We start from the raw sequence: 21381 nt of genomic DNA, 5'->3' as shown, positions 1-21381 counted from the left end.
ACACTGTTGTGCAACCATCACCACCACCTGTCTCCAGAACGTTTTCCCTTCTTCCCAAGCTGAAAAGAACGCCTGTGTTTAATTAACTCTGTGCCCATTAAACCACTCCCCAGTCCCCCTGGCAGCCACCATCCTCCTTTCTGTCTCTTAGGAACTGACCAGTGCGGGTCACACTTCCACACAAGTGGAATCATACACTATTTGTCCTTTTGTGATGGGCTGATTTCACCGAGCGCAGTGTCTCTGAGGTTCCTCCGTGTAGCAGATCGTGTCGGAATGGCCTTCCTTTAAAAGGCTGCACGGTATTGCATTGGACATGTATCCATTCCTCCTCGGGGGGACACTGGGGTGGCTTTTTGGTTATTGTGCAGACATTTTCTATTTTTTAAAGATTTTATTTATTTGGGGGGGCACTTGCGCACAAGCGGGGGCAGGGGCAGAGGGAGGAGAAGCAGACTCTCTGGTGAGTGTGGAGCAGATGCAGGGCTCCATCCCAGGACCCTGAGATCATGACCTGAGCCGCAGTCAGACGCTTAACCGACTGAGCCACCTGGGTGCCCCAAAGGAAGATCAAGCATTTTCTCTTGATGAGGCTTTTCATATTGTGGGTCAAATACAGTGCCTTGTCATATTTCATGGCATGAGGTGTGAGGCCTGGGGGTGACTTGGGAAGCTCATTGGTGGGTCTCAGCGGCCGGCTTCTCATCGGTGAAACAGGGAATGAGACCTCTTACTTGATGATGTTACTTAGAGTTGATCAATGCATAGATTTTTGTGGCATCCTTAGCACAGGGCTTGGCGCATGGTAAACATTCAATAAAAGGTAACTCTAAGCATTCATGTTATTATCAATGAGGAGGAAAACGATCTTTTGGGTGGAGGTGGGGAGCAAAGCCTTTTCCCTGAATTTCTCCAGGGAAGTTTGGGATTATTACTAATAGTCTCATTCCCGCTGATGAGAGAGTTTTTGCAACCCTGTGGATTTTTAATAATATTCATTATCTAATGACCAGCCGCTTTGCAAATAAGCCAGCACCCATTTGAAACACACCAAACCCCAGCCCGACACCATTGACAACACTGCCTGAGCGAGGACTTGTCTTCTGGTTGGTGATGATCCCATGTTGTGTTTTTCTAAGACAATAAAAGGAATTGGAGCGAAAATAAACATACAGCAACCATTTCACCTTTTGATGGTTTGCTTCAGCTGGAGGATTTGGAACGCTTCCTTTAAAATTTTAACTTAATTGTTGAGCTCAGCCTGATTCTCCTTGGCAAGAAGCATTTCTGGAGAATTCTAGGCCCCCGTCCTCTCCTGGGCTGCAAAGAAAGTATTGCCCTAGTTGTCATAAGAATCCGCTTGGAAAGACCAGGTCTACACAGTTCCCCATGCAGACTTTGAATCCAGCAGGGGTTTGGAGGTACGTAGGCAGCCTTAGCTGTTCGCTGTGATCCTGGGGTTCCATCCCTAAGGCCACACCCCAGACCTTGGAACTTGGCCTGGACCTTGTCCATGCATTTCATCATTGCACTCTGGGGCCTAGGGTGTGTCCTGGTCATATTGACCTCTGCTAGAAGGGAGGCTGGTGACCTCTCTGGGCTGAAGCAGGTGATGACCGGGGAGCAGACTGCTGTCTTTGAGAACCGATGCCCTCTGAGAGCCACCCCCGCCCCTCCCCGGGACTCCAGATCAGCTTAAGTGCCCACCTGTATCCAGTGACCCAGTGCCTCGTAGGGGTGGGCTCTTAATGTGGGGGAAAGGCGTGAGGGGGGAGGTATGGGGACACTGCTATAGAGCAGTGTTTATCCTGAAGTGTGGGAGCCAGGCCCTGGCCAAGGCAAGTGAGAGTGGGTGTATCACAAGCAAGAAAGTGGTTCTTCCTTCAATCCTGTTTCAGTCCTTGACGTGATCTCAAGGCGAAGTCCTGATCACATGCTAGAATGCCTTCTTGGCCTCTTTTAAACAGAGAGTGCCGGCCTCGGGCTAAGAACTTGGGACAGACGGCAGCGTCTAGCCAGAGTTTAAGTAACGTGGTTTTACGTGCATCTCGTTTCATGCATTTTTATGGTTATTTGCACTTAAGGCAAATGATGCGGATTTTCCACTGATCAGAGTGATACAAAGTTTTATTTTCAAATAAATGCTTTTGAGGGTTTTTTTTTTTTCTAACAGTTGAATGGATTTGCAGGAAAGGTTGTTCATTGTGGGATGTGTGGTGTGAAGGGGGTATGGCGGACGTGGTAAGGGTGGTCGGTGGCAGCCTGACTCTTGGGAAGCAGCAGTGTGGACCCGTGTGTGTTAGATATTATTGCGTGTGCAGTAACTGCAGATAGTACCCGGGTATCACACTGAAATGCAGATTCTGGCTGAGCAGGTCTGCTGGGCCTGAGGATCTCTGTTTTGAACCAGTAAGGCGGGGTGCGGCGGCGGGTCGGGGGTCAGGGGCAACGCCGTCAGGAGGGAGTGGCCGGAGTGTGGGAGTGTGAGTGTAGGGCAAAGTTGGCTTTGACAGACATCTCGGTGAGCAGCTGTCTCCTTCGCTTCTCTTCTCTCCCTCCCTCTCTCTGCCCCTCTTCCAGACTTAGACTGTTGGGGGAACCAAATCCTTCCAACGGGCAAACATCAGGCATCCCATCTAATCCGATTTTCCCTCATTGCATTTTGTTTCCACGCTCCCAAGCCGAGCCCCGTCATCCCTCCTGCGATGGATCGGGCCAGCTTACCCCGTCACCCAGGTCGGCCCTGCTTCTGCAGAGGCAGACGCCCCTCTGGGGTTCCTGCCACCCCTCAGTCATGCGAGCCCTTGAGTCAAAATCACATTTTCCCCGTCTTGGATGTGAATGTGGTTAGAGCAAACGAGGACGCCAGGAGCTGGGGGGTCAGGATAAGCCCGAAGCATAGCCTCGGTCAGGCTGTCTGAGAGATAAGTTGGGTTCTTGACTTCCTCTCAACAGCTGTCTTCTTGCATGTGGTGTGGGCTTTCTTGTAGTTAGAAGCAGCAAACGGGAGCCAGGGGAAAGACTTCCACCCTACCTCCTGCTGTACCGTTTTCCTCTCTGGCTCTGCCTTCCAGATGCTTCCAGATGCTTCCAGTGGCGTCCAGGGGCTCTGACTTCCAGTGCTCAATCCCAAACCTTGGGGCCCACTTGGATGCCCGCCTCTTTTCCCCTCCCGCCCCACGTCTGTTCCAACAGCACATCTGGTTGGTTCTGCTCTCAGGATCTCACCGCTCCTCACTGCCTCTTCTGCCTCCACCCTGGCCGGACCTCCACCATCTCTTGCCTGGATTACTGCTATGGCCTCCCTGCTGCTGTGTTTGCTTTTGATAGTACCCACGGACCAGCTGGCAGCTAGTTAAGAGGGCATTTGATTTACAGAGAACGAAAGTTCAACTGCTTTAGATTCTTCAGAAAGCCTTGAGAGTTTGGCCTGAGAGTGCAGGTGACAGGCTCTCTCTGGGTAACACCTGCCAGTGTCCGTGGGTCACCATCTTCACCTCGACCGGGCCTGTTTGCGCCACTGCTTTCTGGAGAACTTCTCAGCAGCCCCTCACCTTTGCAAACCCAGCGCCTCACAAAATGCATGGTGCACTGGGCATCACGTAAACGCTGGCTGGGTGGTTTAAATCCAAAGACAAACACTAGTAGTCCCTTGGGCTGAACTTGGCCTGCCTATTCTTTGGCCCCTCACATTTTTCCTTGAAGAGTTTTATTTATCCTTGACATGTAATTAGGTGCATGTTTTGAAAGTGTACAATTTGAGAAGTTTTGACAAATATATATGTCATGAGGCCACCACCTCAATCAAGGTAGCGAACCTAGCAAAGGTTTCCTTGGGCCTCTTTCTCGTTTCTTTCTCCACCCCACCCCACCCGCACCGCCCCATACAACCACCAACTGCTTTCTGTCCCTCTAAATGCGTTTACATTTTCTAGACTATTTCATAAAGGGAGACATACCGTATGCACTCTTTTTTTCATTTGGCTTCTTTCACTCAGCGTAATTGAGAGTCCTGGTGGACTCCTTATTGTTGAGCAGTGTGTGTTATGTGCATCTAGTACTGTACGTTTACACCCCTGATATGTATCATATTCACATACCTGGATGTGTTCATCCATTTACCTGTTGAAGGACATGAGGGTTATTTCAGGTTTGGGCTGTCACCTTTAAAGCTGCTATGGACATTCCTGTCCATACGTCTGTATGCACTCTCATAGAGGGTTTTTTTTTTTTTTTTTAACATTTTGGCAGAAAATGGAGATTTCACATAAAGGTTCAGATTTCTAGAACCTCTAGACAAATGGGTAGCTCTAGCAACTCTGAGCTCAGGTTTCTACAGGGGAACAGTGGGCAGGAGCTGAATGGGCACCACATTTTTTTTTTTAAAGATTTTATTTATTTATTTGACAGAGAGAGATAGTGAGAGAAGGAACACAAGCAGGGGGAGTGGGAGAGGGAGAAGCAGGCTTCCTGCGGAGCAGGGAGCCCGAGGTGGGGCCCGATCCCAGGGCCCTGGGATCATGACCTGAGCCGAAGGCAGACGCTTAATGACTGAGCCACCCAGGCACCCCCAGGCACGACATTTCTTTGGACAGGGCCCGGGCCCTCCAGCGTGCTTTGGTCCCCACCACCCCTTGTCATGGGCCACTGCACTCGTTTGCATTACTCGCCTGGGTTCCAGTAGGCTCATGCATCAGGCACGTTTTGCTCCATGCGTCGGAGGAAATGCAGGAAAGCAGATGTATAAAGCAGTCAGGCATGGGAAGAGTTTAACAGAACACAGGGGGGCTATGAGTTTTAACCTTGAAAGACTGCTTTTGCTCTGAGATGCCTTTGGGGTTTTGCTTTCCAAGTGGTCATTAACACCAGCAGAACACCCTTTCCTTGGGAGGCGGCGCCAGGAAGTCACAGTGTCTGAGGAGTAGAGGGCCCAAAGCCCGCGAACTGAGCGCCCCAGTTCCTACTGCCAGCTCCTCTGTTTGTCCAAGGAGGTCTGGAACCCATTGTGGACTGGGAAATGCTTTTGTGCTTTGCAAGCAGCCGGATCCCGTCCAGCACCGGTACCCGCAGCCAAGCTACTGACGGCTCTTTCTAAAACTGGCCCAGCGCAGGGGAAGTGGAGCCGGCCTGCCTGCCCCTGTGGCCACCGGCAGTCTGGTGAGGGGAGAGGCGGGGGCCAGGCCTTCAGCATGGCTGCAGCTTGGCGAGAAAGTTCCCTTTCCAAGTGCTCGCCATCAGGCTTTCGGATAGCGTCGAGACTGGAAAGTGATGGTACTTTGCCTTTAACTTCTGTTTATCTGACAGCGAGGCATCGAGTCTTGGGCAGGCTTTGAACCCCTAAAGACGGAAGAACTTAGTGCGACTTACCTTCTTTCCCCCACTTTCCCCGTTGTTCTGGTATCCTCTATTAATGGCGAGGGAGATGGGTTTTCCACTTGTGGCAATAAAACAAAGATCCCATGTCAGATACATTTGTCAAAGGCTGAAAAGGGGAGTTGATTTGAAGAAAAATGTGAAATCACTGTACAGATGGTATGTGGGTACAGCAGGGTAACTCAGGGAAAGCCTCAGGGTGGCACGCAGTAGGTAGGTCTCTGCCTGATACTCACCTTTGCACCAGGAGGAATCAAACGCTCGCCCGTGTCACGTGGTCTCCTCGCTTTCCCTGAGCCACGGGTGTCTGGGGACACCCAGCAGGAGGGGCCCACGAGAGTTCAGGTATGGGCAGTTCTGAGGGCAGAGGGGTGGGGGGATGGACTGTGTCACCAGTCATCTGCAGTGACACCGAACAAATGGGAGAGAAACTGTTGGAATCGGGAAGAGCGAGCCGCGGTCCAGAGCTGGGAAGGTAGCCAACAAACGCAGGAAGTTGGAGGGACCAGACAGGAGAGGGGGGAGGGAAGGGGAGAGAACCAGCAAGGCTCAGCTCGGGGTGCGCGGTACAAGTGAGGCTGTCTCGGGCTCACTTTGCGGCCACCGCCAATACTCCGGGAAGCTCTTCCTTCGCTCCTCGCATCCATGAGCTTCAGCTGGTGTCAGCCAATCATATGCTTTGACTGGAAAATGAGGGTGGGGCAATCGCTAGGATTGGTTGCAGCTGAGAGAGGAAGTCTAAAAGATGCCACCTGGCGGAGGCAGAGAGTTGTCCTGGCCTCACCTGGGTCCCAGCGGTTTCCTAGTCTCTTCCAGGTTGTGGCTCGTCCACTTCTGGGTCCTTGACTGTTTGCCTGCTTGGGACCCCCAGCTTCGTGTCCACTCCGTTGCATCTGCTCGCCTTGTCCCAGTCCAGATTCCCCTGGCATCTCCACGTTCTTCGGACCCCACGTGTGAGCCCCACAGTGCAGATGGTCGCGTTCAGTTCTGGCCCTAGCACTTCCTGGCTTAGTGGCCAAGGCCAGCTTGCTTCACCTCTGTGTGCCTCGGTTTTCCCCCTCTGCAGAATGGGAGCAGTAATAGTTCGCAGATTTTTGTGAGAATAACAACAGGTGAGTTGTCCACTGTGCTGGTGCTCCGTGAATATCAGCTGGAAAGATGGTAAAAAGCCGTGGTCTCATCTCTGATCTGGAGGGAGGAGCAAGCAAGGTGGCACAAAGAACAGGGTGTCTGGAGTCAGAAGACCAGGGATGAATGTTGGTAGAGCTAAGGAATCTTGGGAAAGTACCTAACTCCTCTGAATCTCCGTGTCTTAATGTATAAGGCAGGAGTAATCCTGCCAGCTGTGAGATCAGAGGGGAAGGTGCAGGTGAGCGGTTCTGGAGCTTGGCTGCACACTGGGATCATCCAGATGCCTGGGTCTTGCCTCTAGGGATTCTGATTTATGGTGGTTGGGGTTTGGCCTGGGTATCCATCCTTTTAAACTCCCTGATCCAAGAGGTTCCGAGTTCAGTGTTTCTCAGAGTGTGGTCCTTGGACCAACAGCATCAGCATCACCCAGTACCATGTTTGGAATGCAAATTCTTGGGCTCCATTCCAGACCTTCTGAATCAGAAACTCTGGGGCCCATCCGTCTGTGTTTTAACAAGTCCTCCAGGTGTGTCTCCCAGGTGTAGACATTCAACAAATGTTTAATCCCGTCCCTCCCTCCCTGAAACAGATGCTCACTTTGCACATCTTATTTACTAGACTCTGATTTAGGTGCTGAGGATACAACATGAACGAGACAAGATCTCTGCCCTCAAGGGGGCTTACGTTCTAATGGGGGAGACTGGTTTTAAAAAATAAACACAATTAAAAATTGTGATACATGTTGAGACGCTCGAAGACCCGAGCTAGTGGGTTGCCATGGATTTCCACACTCGCACAAGTGTCCTCTCTAGCAGGCTGCCTCCACCAGTTTCTAAACCCCTCCAGGATTTGCAGGACCCCTGACCTCAGACGGCCTCTCAGCAGCTGGGGCTTGCATTGGCTTGGCATTGTCTGAAGGCAGCTGGTCACCTCCGGACAGCAGTGACCGGGAGCGGGGCTTAGTCAACATCTATTCTCTTCCTCACCTGCGGCAAATTTCCTCCCCGGTGGCATTTGCCAGTGTCTGGAGATGTCTTGGTCGTCACAACTGGGAGGGCGGTGAGCTACTAACAGATAGTGGGTAGAATCCAGGGCCTGCTGCTAAACACTCCACGAGGCACAGAGCAGCCCCCACAACAAACAAGTCTCTGTCTCCAAGTGTCAAGATGCCCGGTTTGGGACACCATGCTCTGGAGCTTTCACGACCTGAGTTTCTGGGGAGGTCGCTCCGGAGCACTCCTGTCCTCTCTCCTTGCTTCCGGGCTTGGCTGCCCTTGAAAACCTTCCACCATTTGACCAGCAAAAGGATTCCAAGCTGCCTTCTCCCTTCCTGAGCTGAGGAAGCTGCCCTTGAGCCAGGCACCTCCTTGGAAACCTCTTGGCTTCACGCAATTTGGAAAACAATGAATTAGCAAGGTTGCACAAAGCACCCACAAGCCTAAGGCTGGCTAGAACTGCTAAACATCAAAAATTATTTCCTGGCCTTGGATGCTTTCTCTGCTGTCACAAGACAAGACGCAGGCGGATAGTTTTACATGGCAAACAACCCCGCCAGACCCATCCCCCCTTTCAAAGCCTCTGGGTGGATTTCTGTTCCAGCTAGGAATATCGGCGCACTTTTCCGCTGAGCCGTGAGGTTGGTTTCGGCCAAGGCTGTCCTGGCAACTGCCTTTCACACCTCACACGTGGCCAGAGCCCATTTCCAGCGTGGACCTCGCCCTTTCCCCACACGGGGGGCTGGCCCTCAGCGTCTCCCCTGCAAGGGCTGAGGGTGGCTGATCGCAGTCTGGGTCAGAAGGAGAAAGAAAAGATTCACCCTAAAGACCAAACTTGCTGTGAGCGGCTAGGGTTCTCAGTGCTCTTCTGTGTGAAGCCCTCTCTCCCTGCTGCAGCCTTCTAGGAGGTTCCTCCTGATTTTAGGGGCTGGGCAGGCTGAGCTCTGTGAAATTTTGCCTCTCCACACTTGGCGTGCTCCCATCCGTTACCAGCGCTCCGCATTTTGCCTTTTGATACCCCTGTGACCTTGATCCTTCCGAGTCTCTCCATCCCGCCCTCCTGTGGGTCCTCTTGCCTCTCCATTGCTCCCTGCCCTCCTGCTCCCCACCTCCGCCCCCACTGCCCGCCCCCCAAACGGCAGCCAGAGAGATCTGCCTCAAACTGCAAACCCCAGCCTGTCCTCCCACCTTAAACCTTTAATGTGCACGTGATCCCCTGAGGGTTTTGTTAAACTGCAGATTCCCTTGGTAGGTCTGGGCCAGGACCTGAGACCCTGCATTTCTAGTAAGTGCTCAGAGCCTGCATTGGTAATGGACGGGAGCATGCCAAGGCCCACAGCCTGCGCTTGGAGTAGGAAGGTAGCAGAGAAATTGTTCTCTGAATGCAGGAAATTCCGAGGAGCGGCAGCCTTGCATGACGTGGGCTGCTTAGGGTAAATCAGGACTTGACCGTGCTGGGCTACAGCAGGGGTCTCCAACTTCTGGCCCCAGGGCCAACTCTGCCCCCCCTCTCGGCCTGTTTTTGTACATAAAGTTTTACTGAAACGCAGGATCCCTCCCCCACCTCTGTGCATTTACATGTTAACTGTGGCTACTTTTGCACTGAAGTGCCCGAGTAGTTGTGACAGTGACCAGATGGCTCAGAAAGCCTGAAATATCTACCACACAGACCCTTACAGAAAAATCTGTCCACTGTCTGGAGCATCTTCAAGAGGCCCCGGAAGGCCGTGTACCGGGACTTCCTGACATCTGGAGGGGGTTGACTTGAAGAATTAAACACAAACACACACACACACACCAGAGCCATCCCTGCGGCTAACAGGTCTCAGGCTGGGTCCCAGGGAAGTGGCCCTGGGTGCACGGGGAGACTGACGATGGTTTGGGGTGTAGAGCACATTGCCTGGTCCGGGAGACTGTGCAGCACCCTGGCCAGCGAGAGAGCATGGCCCTGGTCCCCATGTAAGGAAATTGCCCCTGAGGCCCAGGGCTCTGAGTGGGGGTTGGGTTCCACAGCTGGTTTGTGTTAGGGTTTGGATGGGAACTTGGGTCTCCTGACTTCCCACCCAGGGCTCCTACCTCCAAGACACCCCACATGGAGGCCCCTGTGGCTGGGCATCTGCTTGGAGGGGGGTTGGTTAACAAAAAGAACCTTGGCTTGGGGGGGGGTGGCTGGGAGGATGTGGGCCGCCATCTGCCTGGGGCTGGCTCCCTCTCTGAGCCACATTCCAGAGGCTGGGGAAGAGGACATTCCTCCTCCCTTGCACAGGCTGCCCTAACCCCTTACATCCAAAGAAGTGGGTTAATGGAGGTTAAGTCTGAGCCCTGGACTGGCCGTCTGAGGGAATTTACGTTGCCTGGGAAGACAAATTCTGTCAGATGAATCTCAGTTTCCCATTGTCTTATGGTTAAAAAAAAAAACAAGACCAATGAGCCCAAAGGAAAAAATCTGACAGCCTGAACATTGCAGGATGGGCACTGAGTATAGAGTGGGGATGCAGGACAGTTCGGTGGCATGCCCCGGGCACTGGACTAAGCACTTTACACACATGATCTCATGGAATGCTCATGACAACCCTGTGGGTGCGTTATTGCTATGCTGGCTTTGCGATTGAGAACCAGTGCCCCACCCATGTCTGGCTCTGGAAAAGGGGCTACTCAGTAAAGGAGCTGCGTAGACATTGAGAGCTTGATTGCATGAGGCACAGAGAGGTTGAGGGGCCTGTTCAAGGTCACACAGTGGGGAAGAGTTGGCACTGGCCTTTGAACCTATATCTGTGTGACTGCAGAGGGGCTCAGTGGCTCGAAGTGACCTGCTGCTCCCCACCCCCCATGCACTGCACACGGGAGGCTCAGGACTCCCTCCCCCCGCCCCCAGTCTCATGGCCTTGACTGGCAGGCAGCCGGCAGCAGCTCCCAGAGGCCAGAGCTGGGGCCTGGGGAGCAGAGTGGAGTGGGGCGAGCCCTCCATTGCCACCACCACCTTCCCAACTGAGTTCCAGCTTCTGGGCCAAGGCTGCTGAGGCTCCTCCCATGGGGTGACCCCCTGGGCCAATCCCACAGCGACCCGCCCAGCCTCGGGTGAGCCAGGCTGCGCCCTGCCCCCAGAGCCTCTTTGCCCCTACTTCTTCGGCTTTGTGGGAGCAGGAAGGTTAACACCCTGCGGGAGAGGGGGTCCTTCTGGGGCTCAGGGCAGCACTCGGAGCTCGGGGACAGGGGAGAGAGGAGGAGAGAAGGAGAAGAGAGAGAGATCATTCTACCTGGCCTAGGAAAGATGGGGAGGGGGCATGATGACTTTCGTGTGGCTCTTTGCAGGGTGTATTTGTAGGAGAAATGCACACACATGCGTGCACACACTTGCTCTAGGAAGAGCAGGGCGTGGCACCCGTGCTTTTCACATGGCTCCAAAGATGTGCGTGTCTCCCAGCTGCGCGTGCCCGGCAGTGGAGGGGCTCCTCCCAGGCCTGCGCCCGGTCGCCTTGCCTCTGCTCTGCGCAGTTGGGAGTGATTATCATCCCTGTTTCACTGGAAAGGCTCAGAGAGCCTAGGACACTTGCTAAGGTCAACCAGCTTGGGCTACGATTTAGATAGACTCAGGCAGGCTAGTGCCAACTTCTTTCCTCTTTTTAACCAAACACGCTGGGGCAAGTGTTCATTGAGTACTGACAAAAGACCCCACAAAGTGCCTGGCTCCCAGGAAGCAACTATTCCAAGTGTTGGACATTCATTATTATTATTTTTTTTTGTTTTTTAAAATAATTTTTTATTGTTACGTTAATCACCATACATTACATCATTCGTTTTTGATGTAGTGTTCCATGATTCATTGTTTGTGCATAACACCCAGTGCTCCATGCAGAATGTGCCCTCTTTAATACCCATCACCAGGCTAACACATCCCCCCACTCCCCCTCCCCTCTAGAACCCTCAGCTTGTTTTTCAGAGTCCATCGTCTCTAATGGTTCGTCTCCCCCTCCGACTTACTCCCCTTCATTCTTCCCCTCCTGCTATCTTCTTTTTTTTTCTTAACACATACTGCATTATTTGTTTCAGAGGTACAGATCCGTGATTCATCAGTCTTGTACAATTCACAGTGCTCACCATAGCACATACCCTCCCCAATGTCCATCACCCAGCCACCCCATCCCTCCCACCCCCCAACACTCCAGCAACCCTCAGTTTGTTTCCTGAGATTAAGAATTCCTCATATCAGTGAGGTCATATGATACATGTCTTTCTCTGATTGACTTATTTCACTCAGCATAACACCCTCCAGTTCCATTCACGTTGTTGCAGATGGCAAGATCTCATTCCTTTTGATGGCTGCATAATATTCCATTGTGTATATATACCACATCTTCTTTATCCATTCATCTGTCGATGGACATCTTGGCTCTTTCCACAGTTTGGCTATTGTGGACATTGCTGCTACATTATTATTGTTATTATTACTCTGTTCCGGGCAATGATTGGTATAGGCACTGGGGATTAGGCAGTGAGCAAAACAAAACTCCTTCCTCACTTGGAGCTTGCTTTCTGGTTGGGGGAGATGAGCAACGTTAATGAGTAAAACACGTAGTGTGTCAGCTGAGGACTAGAGAGAAAGTAAAGCAGGGGTTTGGGCATTTGGGAGTGCTGGCCAGTTTGGGGGTTACAGTTTTAAAGGAAGTGGTCAGAGAAGTCCTTCTGGGTGTTCTAGCCACAGCCTGAAGGAGGTGAGAGAATGAGCCATGTGGATGTCTGGGGATGGAGCATCCAGGCAGAGGGGACAGTGCAAAAGCCCTGTGGTGGGAGTGTGTTGGGTTTGATGTAGATGTGTGGATACACCATCTCTGGGAGTGGGGGGGTGGGTGAGTGGGTGGGTGACTGCAAAGGGAGGTGGGGGTGTTTGAGACACTCATTCTGTGTGTGTATACATGTATGCGTACATACATGTACACACATGTATGCATATAACAGGTGCCTTGAGTCCGAGGGATCCTGAGCTTGGGAGGTTATTCAGCTTGCCCAGACCTTCCCACCTTGGAAAGCTGCCTGTGTTCTGAGCTTCCTCCCTGCCTTCCTTCCTCCCTGGGGTCTAGATGCCCCTGGCCATGGTGGGAGGAGGGCAGAGTTCTGGCCTGGGGCGTTGGGAAACCAGGTTTTCAAAGATGTTGGCATCAGATTCAACCCCGTGATGAGGCAGCTACTCCTTCCCCAGACTTTTCTGGAAATGCAAGCCCGCATGCACATCTCAAGTAAACATCTTCTACCTGCTCGGTCTGTGCTGGGGATGAACTTAATCCCTTTACCTTACTTGGGGCTTCCTGCCAAGACAGCCAGCCTCGATTTACAACACCAAGTCCCTGACTGTGGTTATTAACCCGTTTCCTTCTCTTGGAGACTTTCAATGTTTGTGTGTCTCTGTATCACTTGCACCAGTGGTTCTTGATCATGGCTGCACTTTCGAATTACTCAGGGGGCTCCTGAAACCTCCTGATACCCAGACCCAGGAAAACAGAACCTCTGGGGGAGGGGCCCAGGCATCTGTATGTTTAAAAACCTTCCTGGTGATTCTAACATGCAGCCAAATTCAGGGCGCCTGGGTGGCTTAGTCAGTTGAGCATCCAACCCTTGATCTCAGCTCAGGTCTTGATCTCAGGGCGGAGAGTTCAAGCCCTGCGTTGGGCTCCATACTAGGTGTGGACCCTATTTAAAAAAATTTTTTTTAACATGCAGCCAAATTCAAGAAACAATACCCTTTTACTATCAGATGGTATTGTTTTCTTTAATTGTCTTTCTCCCATAAAAAAAAAAACAAAACTAAAGTTATTTTAAAAGGAAGCTTAAATCTGGTAGGGTTGTGGGAACTTTTTCCTTTTTTGACCCCAGTGAACAGAGAGGAGTTTTTCATACTCCTCACTTCTTCGCACATCCTGTTTGTAAAAAACGCTTTGCTTATTTCTTGTTTCCTTCCTTTTATCCCCATTCTTCATGCTCGCTCCCTTTCTCCCCCAGACGACTTTCCCAGAGATGACTGTTCTAATTGTTGAACATGGATTTCTTGGTGGTGATCTATTCTTACTAAATGTCTATGGCTGTTGTAGGTGCAGGGATTTTTAATTTTCTCAAAAGGGATTGTGTAATACAGTTCAGTCTGTTTCCTTCTTTTCTCGCCCTGTATGGTTTTAAAGACCCAGCCTTGGTCCTACCCGTGCCTAATCCTCTGCCCCTAATGCCCCCCCCAAAGTCCTCTGCAGTGCCCATTTGCTGTCTTTTACTTGTCCTTCTCCGTGATCAAGGGCACCCATTGCCAGCTCACTGCCCACTACTGGTGGGCAGCGATACCGCCCTCAACATCCTTGACATGGATGCTCCTAGCGGTCTTGGGATACGACAGTATATACCCAGGAGCAGATGTACTGGGATATGTGGGTCACCCTCTTAGACCCGGGGCTCTTCTTCCAGGGGACATTGTGGAATTTGGGGTCTAGGGACCAGGCTGACCTGGAGCTTGGTGGATCAGGCTGGCCCTTGGAGCCTATGTTGGCACCAAGCAAATGCTTAGCCTCCTCCTGACCATGAAGGTCAAGGCTGCTGTGTCTCAAGCTCCTGCCCCTGGTCAGTCCACTTGGTCTCTGCCTCCCGGCCCTTGGAAGTCGCATTCCTCCAACTTCTGGAGGCTGTATCATTGCACACGGGGCTCGTGGAGCTGCACAGTCTGGCAGGACTGGGGTGGGCGGCAGGGGCTGCCCCCAAGACAGAATGAGAGTGTGTGTGTGTGTGTGTGTGTGTGTGTGTGTGTGTGTGTGTGTGTCTGGACACAAGGCTATGGGGAACAGTTTTGACAGAATACACTCACCCGGGCAGATTTGCTTTGGGTGTGCATCATCGATCGGTCCTAGAGTGTCCTATTCTGAAAAAACCCTACTGTTCTGGAAAATCCCAAGGCAGGCCTGCTCAAGAAATGCCAACGGGAGACAGGAGGTGGTGACTTGGAAAGACAAACACCAGTCAGTCCCAGCACACACACCCCCCCCCCCAACACCACCAGACGCCAGCCCTGAGGAGACGGGAGGTGGGGGACTTCACAGGGGCCCCTGCCCCTTCACATCCTCATTTAGGCTGTGACCACCTGCCCAGTTTCCCGGCTCCCTTATGTTCTCTCTCCTGCTGTATCTGTACCTGGGAGACAGTGTAATACAGGGATTCCCAAATCCAGTCACCCCCGGGGCCACCTTCCCAATTTTACCATATCCACGAGCCACCTGGGCTAGTATTTACTTTATATTTTGGTGTAATGCCAGTCCCTGAAAAATGCTTAAAAACCCATTCACTTAAGATGTGTTTAAATCCCTTGTATCAGTGGAAAACCAACAGCACTCGCCTTAACTGGAGAGTAGCTAGGAGACACAGTAGGAAAGCAGAGCAAAGCTGTTAAAACGTAGCCACAGCCTGTTGCCCGCAGAAGCTTCTGGATTCCTCCACCCCTGGCACCATCTCCTGGAAGCGGTTGGCAGGCTTGAAAAATAATTGATGAATTTCACTTTTCCTGGAATTGCTGTTCATTGCAGGGCTGTGTCCGGGTCCCTCCGCTATGCTCACGAGGGGGTTCCCCAACAAGGGAGATGCACTTGTATCGGATGCCCCTCGCGTGGCCCCGGCCCCCACCAACTAAAGACATCCCATAAGGTTTTTTTTGTTGTTGTTGTTTTAACCGAGAGAGGGTGGCAGGAGCTTGAACTTCCGTGATGCTGAAGAAAGTACTTGCGGTTGTGGGAAGCACTTGCCGACGCTTACTAAGAAATGTGTGTTGCATATAATAAATGTTTGTTGCACAAAGGAGCAGATGAATGAGTGAACTCTCCCCTAGAATGTAAACTCCACCAGGACAGTATTTTTTCCATCTCTTGTGGTCACTGCTGCGTCTAATTCTTGGGAGTGCTCTGCACCTATTAGGTGCTCTGTGAACATTTGGGAAGGCAATGCGGAAATCGATGAAACTGTAAAATAATGAGTGGAGGAAGAAGTGATTGAGCACCTGAATGAGTGTCAGCACTATCCCTAGACTCAAGAGGCTGGTCTTTTGTCAAGTTGCAGGGCCCCAAGTTGCAAGCCCTGAGCTGGGGACCAGGGGATGAAGACAGCAGAGAGGAGAAAGCTAAGCACAGCCTCGGAGCACTGGCTCAGAACCTCTCAAGGTTCCCTTAGCAGCAGCTCCTACTGGCGGGAGAGGAGCGTGCTGGGAGCTGCCTTCACGGCTGGGGCAGGCCTGGCAGGTCCCACCAGCAGCCGAACCCTCAGTGATGTCCTTCTTACCCCATCCCGCCAACAGGCTACATGGTGGAGGGAGAAGCTGTTTTCTGCTGCACGGGGCAATGTGATGCCAAGGAGCATTTTTCCTCTCCAGAAAGCTTAATTTTTCTTCCCTACCAGGCTGGGGTGGTGCTTCCTGAGATTTGAATATCTGGGGCAGCTCCCCACCCCCCTACACACACAAAAGGGCACGTATCACCCCCCGCCCCCACTGGAGTGTTTACATGGAAGCTTGTGTGCTGAGCACAGAACATTCTTATGGGATAATGTTTAACCAACATGTGGTTGGCGGTATCACTCTGGTTCTGGGTGGCTCAGTGAGGACCAGGTGAGGGGGTCAGCATTCCTCCTCATGGGCTTTGAAGGAGGCCGAGCAGTCGCCCTGCCCCCTCCCATAACCCTACCGCCCAACTCAACCCCAGTAGGGAAGGGGCATCCTGTTGTTACCTTGAAATAGCAAAATGCTCTCTTTCTAGACTTTTTTCCTAAGCTAACAGGGAAGCCAGGTTTTTTAAGCAATTTCTTGGTGCCTGTAAAATATGGGCTCAACCCAGCTAAAATAGTCATCCCAGTACGTGTTATGATTTGTGAATATTTCCTAGCTCACGAATAGACGGATAACCTGACTGCAGTGTCTTGGAAGGTGGGGACTGGGTCTCATACTTGCAATCCCCACCCCATTCAGAAACCCTGGCATTTTCGTGTGTAAGCAGTTTTCCCTGACACCGAAATCTGAGATGGACCCGACCATATAAAGTCTAGGGCACACTATTCCCAAACCTCAGTGTGGATAAGGACCATGGGGGAGCTAGCTAAACATCTAGACCTCCAGATCTCTCTGTGATTGATTCATTCATTCTATGACTGTTTATTGAGTTCCTACCATGAGTAGAGTTGGTAGATTTAGCAAATAAAAATGCAGGATGCCCAGTTAAACTTGAATTTCAGAGCAACAACAAATCATTTTTTTTTTTTAGCGTAGGTATGTCTTGTGCAGTAGCCAACACATATACTTAAAAAGTGCTTTGTTGTAGATCTGAAATTCACATTGAACCAGGTGTCTTGTGTTTTATCTGGCAGCCCTCAGTCTGCACCAAGCACTGTTCCTGGCAATGGGGATGCCACATGGACAAAGCAAGGCCCCCAACTTCTTGGAGTGCACATGCTAGTGAGGGAGACGGACAAACGGCTAGCAGAAGGAGAGAGGTTGGAAGTCAGTGTGGTAGGGTACCACGGCCAGGCTTGTCAGGAAGGGAGCACATATAACCTCCCTTGGTCCTGCCAGGCCTGGCAAGGGTATTAGCATAGCCCACCCACAAAGAGTCTTCTGGAAGGAGCAGGGCACCATGAAAACGGGAACTGCTCACGGTGATGGTGGCAGGGAGGGGAGGGGACGTGTCAGCCACAGTGAGGCGACAGGTGCGGAGTACTCTGGATTCTGGCGTGCTTAAGGTCGGCCAAGTGCAAGATCGGGTTCCTTCTGGTCATGGACTGCGCCAGTGTGGCCGATCTTCATTCGTCCTCTTGTGCTTTCATTTTTTATTATGGAAAACTTCAAACACTCAGAAGTAGAGAGAATCCTATAAAAGACCCCCATGGATCCAACACGAGTATCACCATTTTAGCCACTTTTTTCTCGTGATGACCTTTTTCTGATTTTAGCTTTATTTTTTATGGAAGTATAACACTCTTACAGTAAAGTGTACAACTTGATGAATTTGGACAAAGGTTTTTCTGCCTGTGTTTACATCTAGGGAGCCTCCACCCCTATCAAGATATAGAACATTCCCGGTCCTCCGCAGGCTCTCTCCTGTCCCTTCCTGGCATCTGTACTCCCATCAACTGTAGGGAATTATATTGGGGAAAATATTTCTACACATAAGTAGAAAATTTTGAGTCTCTCTCTCCCCTTTTCTCCCTTTCCTTCCTTCCTTCCTTCCTTCCTTCCTAGTTTATTTACTGACCTAGTTATGTAAATTTTGGATTACAAAGAGATCTAGAACACCCTAGATTAATTCAGATTAAAGTGGATTCAGAGATGAGCTTTTTGGATTGTTTTGGATGATTGTGTTCATCTTAAAGGCCTTTCTCCGCCTCCCTCTGTCCCTCCCACTGAACACTAATTGGCTGACTCCAGTGGATGCTGGAGATTGGAAACACAACCAGCCTTGGCACCTGCCCCTCCCCTGTGTTCACAGGGTCCTCAAGCTGCTTTCCCAGGGTTGTCTTAGGAAGAGCACAGCCCCTGTGCCATGGGGGCTCAAGGTTGGGGAAGGAGTTATTTAAGCACCCAGCCTGGAGGTGGCTGCTTCCATGACACACCCCACATGTTCCCCACAGACGCTGCAGGAGATCTTCCAGGCAGAGAATACCATCATGCTTCTGGAAAGGTCCATCATGGCCAAGGAGTGCCCACTGAAGGTGGCGCAGACGAGGCTGGAGTGTCGGACCCGGCGCCCCAATGTGGAGTTGTGCAGGGACATCCCACAGTTCAAGTGAGTCGGGGAGACCAGGACGGGGAGGGGTGGGTCTCCAGAGCTCCCAGGAAACCTGGGTCTGATAAATGGACCACTTCCCCGCCACCACCAATCAGGACATGTAGCCCCACAACTCAGCAGGACACTGGGCGGGGGTCTAGACTTCTGGGGCCCCCTCCATAGCCTCCCCCACCTTGTGCTCTGGGAGCCCTCCAGCTTTCCCCTGAAAGCTAAGGAGAGGGAGTCTCCCAGGCCAGAGACATGACCTGTGGCCCAGGGTTGCTTCCCCGCCCCTCTGCTAGCCCAGGAGAGAGGCATCAGCTCCCACCCCCCCGCTTGGTCTCCATCTCCCTCTTGGAAAGTTCTCCATGAACACTGGAAGAGTTTAATCCTGCCAATCCTTCTTTGTGAAGGGGGGCTGCTCCTGTGGACAAGGGACCCCCTCACTGGAGAGGGGGTGGAAAGCTCATGCAGCTCCAGAGCACAGGTTTGTGAGCATGGGGTCGGGCTTGGAATGGGATGAGGGCCAGGCAAAGGAGGACCTGCCGTCAGACATGGGAATATGAGTGACTGGGGGCAGGCCCCTTGCTTGTGTGGGCCTTCCATGCTGGGGGCACTGTACCAGTTCCCTATTGCTGCACAGCAAATGCCCCACGACTCAGTGGCTTGTCCTCATCCTGAGCGAGACGTGTGGAGATGTGAAGAGAGCCAGAGAAGTAAAGAGAAGGAGGAAGAATGTTCTGAGAGAAAATGCTGGATGGCTCCAGGTGATGCTGTGTGATGTTTGCATAGCCTCGTTACTGCGAGATAATCACTCAGGAATCAGAAAAGCTGGGTGTGTGTATTGGCAGGGAGTGGGCAGGGAAAGTGACCCCAGGCTTTGAACTTGAAGGCCTGGCTACCTGCTCCTCAGCCTGCTGCTGGCCTGGAAGCTCTTCACCCCTGGAAGTGGGTGCCGTGTCCAGGGTAACCACCCCAGCTGGGCTGGAAGGGGTCCAGGTTCCTGCTGAGGGCTTGGGGGAAACTCTCCCGATCCCTCCTGCACCTGTCCCCACTTCTTAGATGCTCAGGTTGGGTTCCAGAACCCTCTGGGTCTGAGGGCTCTCTGATAACCCACCCCAAGGGACTTACCCAGAACAGGGCTTTTGGGGACCAGATTTGTCCTGGAGGACCTACTCCTCTAGGACAAGCTCCCCACCTCCTTGTCCACCAGCTGTGCCCCTGAAGAGGGTAGATGGGGAGCATGGATGGGCCATGTTTGGCTCAGGAGCCCCAGGCAGTGTGTATGCATGCACGCACGTGTGTGTCTGTGTGTATCTGTGCATGTGTGTGTGTGTGTGTATCTGTGTGTGTGCATGAGTGCGTTGGGAACTGAGCAGGTAACCGGACTCAAGCCGTCTGCCTTCTCCTGCAGCTGAACTGTCCCATCTGTGCATTATCTCCCTCACCCCCCATCCTTCCTTTCCCACCTCTGGGCCTTCTTTCCTGTTTCTTCTACAGGTAACCCCTCCCCCTCAAACCCTCTCTCATGGGTCGGCTCCCATCCATGCCCATTCCTGAGAATGAATACCCATTTAAATTTACATGTAAATTAATTAACAGAAACAAATGTTAAAACTCAGCTCCTTATGTCCGTGAACCCCATTTCAAGCAGGTGGTCAGAGGCTGCCGTATTGGACAGCACAGAACATTTCCATGGCTGCCGAAAGTTCTGTTGGACAGCACTGGGCTAGAGCTCCAAGTAGCTAAGAGGTTCCAGGCTGCTCTGTGACCTCTGTCTAGCCCAGGCCTGCCACGGGAAGCCCATCTTGATATCCAACTCAAGACCTTCCAGTAGCGTGTCCCCCGCCTGAGGCCAGAGGTGGGACTCAGGGCACAGCCCGGCCACCGAGCTATCATCACAGCTCATGTGGTGTATTCGCTCCCTAGGCCTGCTGTAACAGGAATTTGTTTGAGTATCTGTTTGCAATTCTCATGGGTATATACCTAGGAGTGGAATTGCTGGGTCATATGGTAAGTCTACATTTAACTTACTGAGGAACCACCAGATTGTGTCCCTAAACATCCTGTTTCTTCCTTTGTGCTCATCACCCTCGGCCACTCCCCACCCTTCTGCCTGTTCTGCCTCTGTCTTCCCTGACCGCTGAGCCTCGTCTGTCTTGCTCACGGCTGTCTCCGGCACGTGGCACAGTTCCTGGCACCTAGTAGGTGCGTCTGTGCTGACCAGCTCGGTGAACTGTGCCTTCTCCTCTGCTCTCGCTGCAGGCTCGTGAACGAGGTGTTCACCATCGACGACACCTTGCAGACTCTCAAGCTGAGACTCCGCGAGACGCAGGACACGCTCCAGCTGCTGGTAATGACCAAGTGCCGGCTGGAGCACGAGCTGGCCATCAAGGCCAACACACTCTGCATCGACAAGGAGAAGTGCATGAGCATGCGCAAGACCTTCCCCTGCACGCCACGCCTGATGGGCTATACCTGAGCCGCCGCCGCCGGCCCCTGGCATCCCGCTCCGCGCCTGTTCCGTGTGCAGCATAAAAATGGAAAAGGCAGAAAAACAAAATAAAGTGTCATTTTCTCCCTTTCCTCCTATCATGGAAAGAAAAACCATGTTACATAAATATATATATTCAGAGCCAAAATAAACGTGCCCAAACCAAAGATCCTGGAGCTCATTCCTTACTGCAGAACCGGCCTCCTGGCAGATCCCGGGAGGAGACAGACTGGTTTCTCAGGGAGGGAGTGTTGTGAGGTTCTCGGTGTCCCCAGGAATGGAAGGGGGCACATGTTTTTGAGACCTGTTTGTCCATTTAGGAGCACAGTATAGACCACGGGATCCAACGATTGGACGCCGGAGCTGGGAGTCCAGAGCCCAGCCGTCACCTAGGAGCTGTGTGGCCTCGGACAGGCTCCCAACCTGAGCACCTCAGCTATAAAATGAGGTCAGTCCCAGGCAGAGGCGACTGACTGTCCTGTTGTGTGGGGCAGGAGCAAACAGCTAGGATTTGGAGCCAGAAGTCCTGGGTTTGAATCCCAGCGTTGCCAAGGGGGCTGTTCTTGAAATTGTTATGGGAGGAAAAGGAGACAAAATTAGTTCTGTCGGTGGGACAGGA

The 21381-nt window shown here is 52.1% G+C and overlaps 1 protein-coding gene across 3 annotated transcripts in view; it reads left to right on the top strand.

The window, feature by feature from the left end:
- Positions 1 to 20929, top strand: part of TEKT5 (tektin 5) — a 49482-nt gene extending 28553 nt beyond the window's left edge. For 2 of the 3 annotated variants that reach the window (XM_027610291.2, XM_027610289.2), the window contains 3 exons: positions 18132 to 18286; positions 18912 to 19035; positions 20534 to 20929. In XM_027610291.2, coding sequence (XP_027466092.1) covers positions 18132 to 18286; positions 18912 to 19035; positions 20534 to 20806 — 552 coding nt within the window. In that variant the 3' untranslated portion in view covers positions 20807 to 20929. The remainder of the gene's footprint in view (positions 1 to 18131; positions 18287 to 18911; positions 19036 to 20533) is intronic. The other variant, XM_027610290.2, reaches the window with a different exon arrangement.
- The last annotated feature ends 452 nt before the right edge of the window (positions 20930 to 21381 follow it).

The sequence above is a fragment of the Zalophus californianus genome, chromosome 10, assembly GCF_009762305.2.
Source record: "Zalophus californianus isolate mZalCal1 chromosome 10, mZalCal1.pri.v2, whole genome shotgun sequence".
Classification (NCBI taxonomy): domain Eukaryota; kingdom Metazoa; phylum Chordata; class Mammalia; order Carnivora; family Otariidae; genus Zalophus; species Zalophus californianus.
The sequence above is the reverse complement of the archived record's forward strand: the minus strand, read 5'-3'. Positions and strand labels throughout refer to the sequence as shown.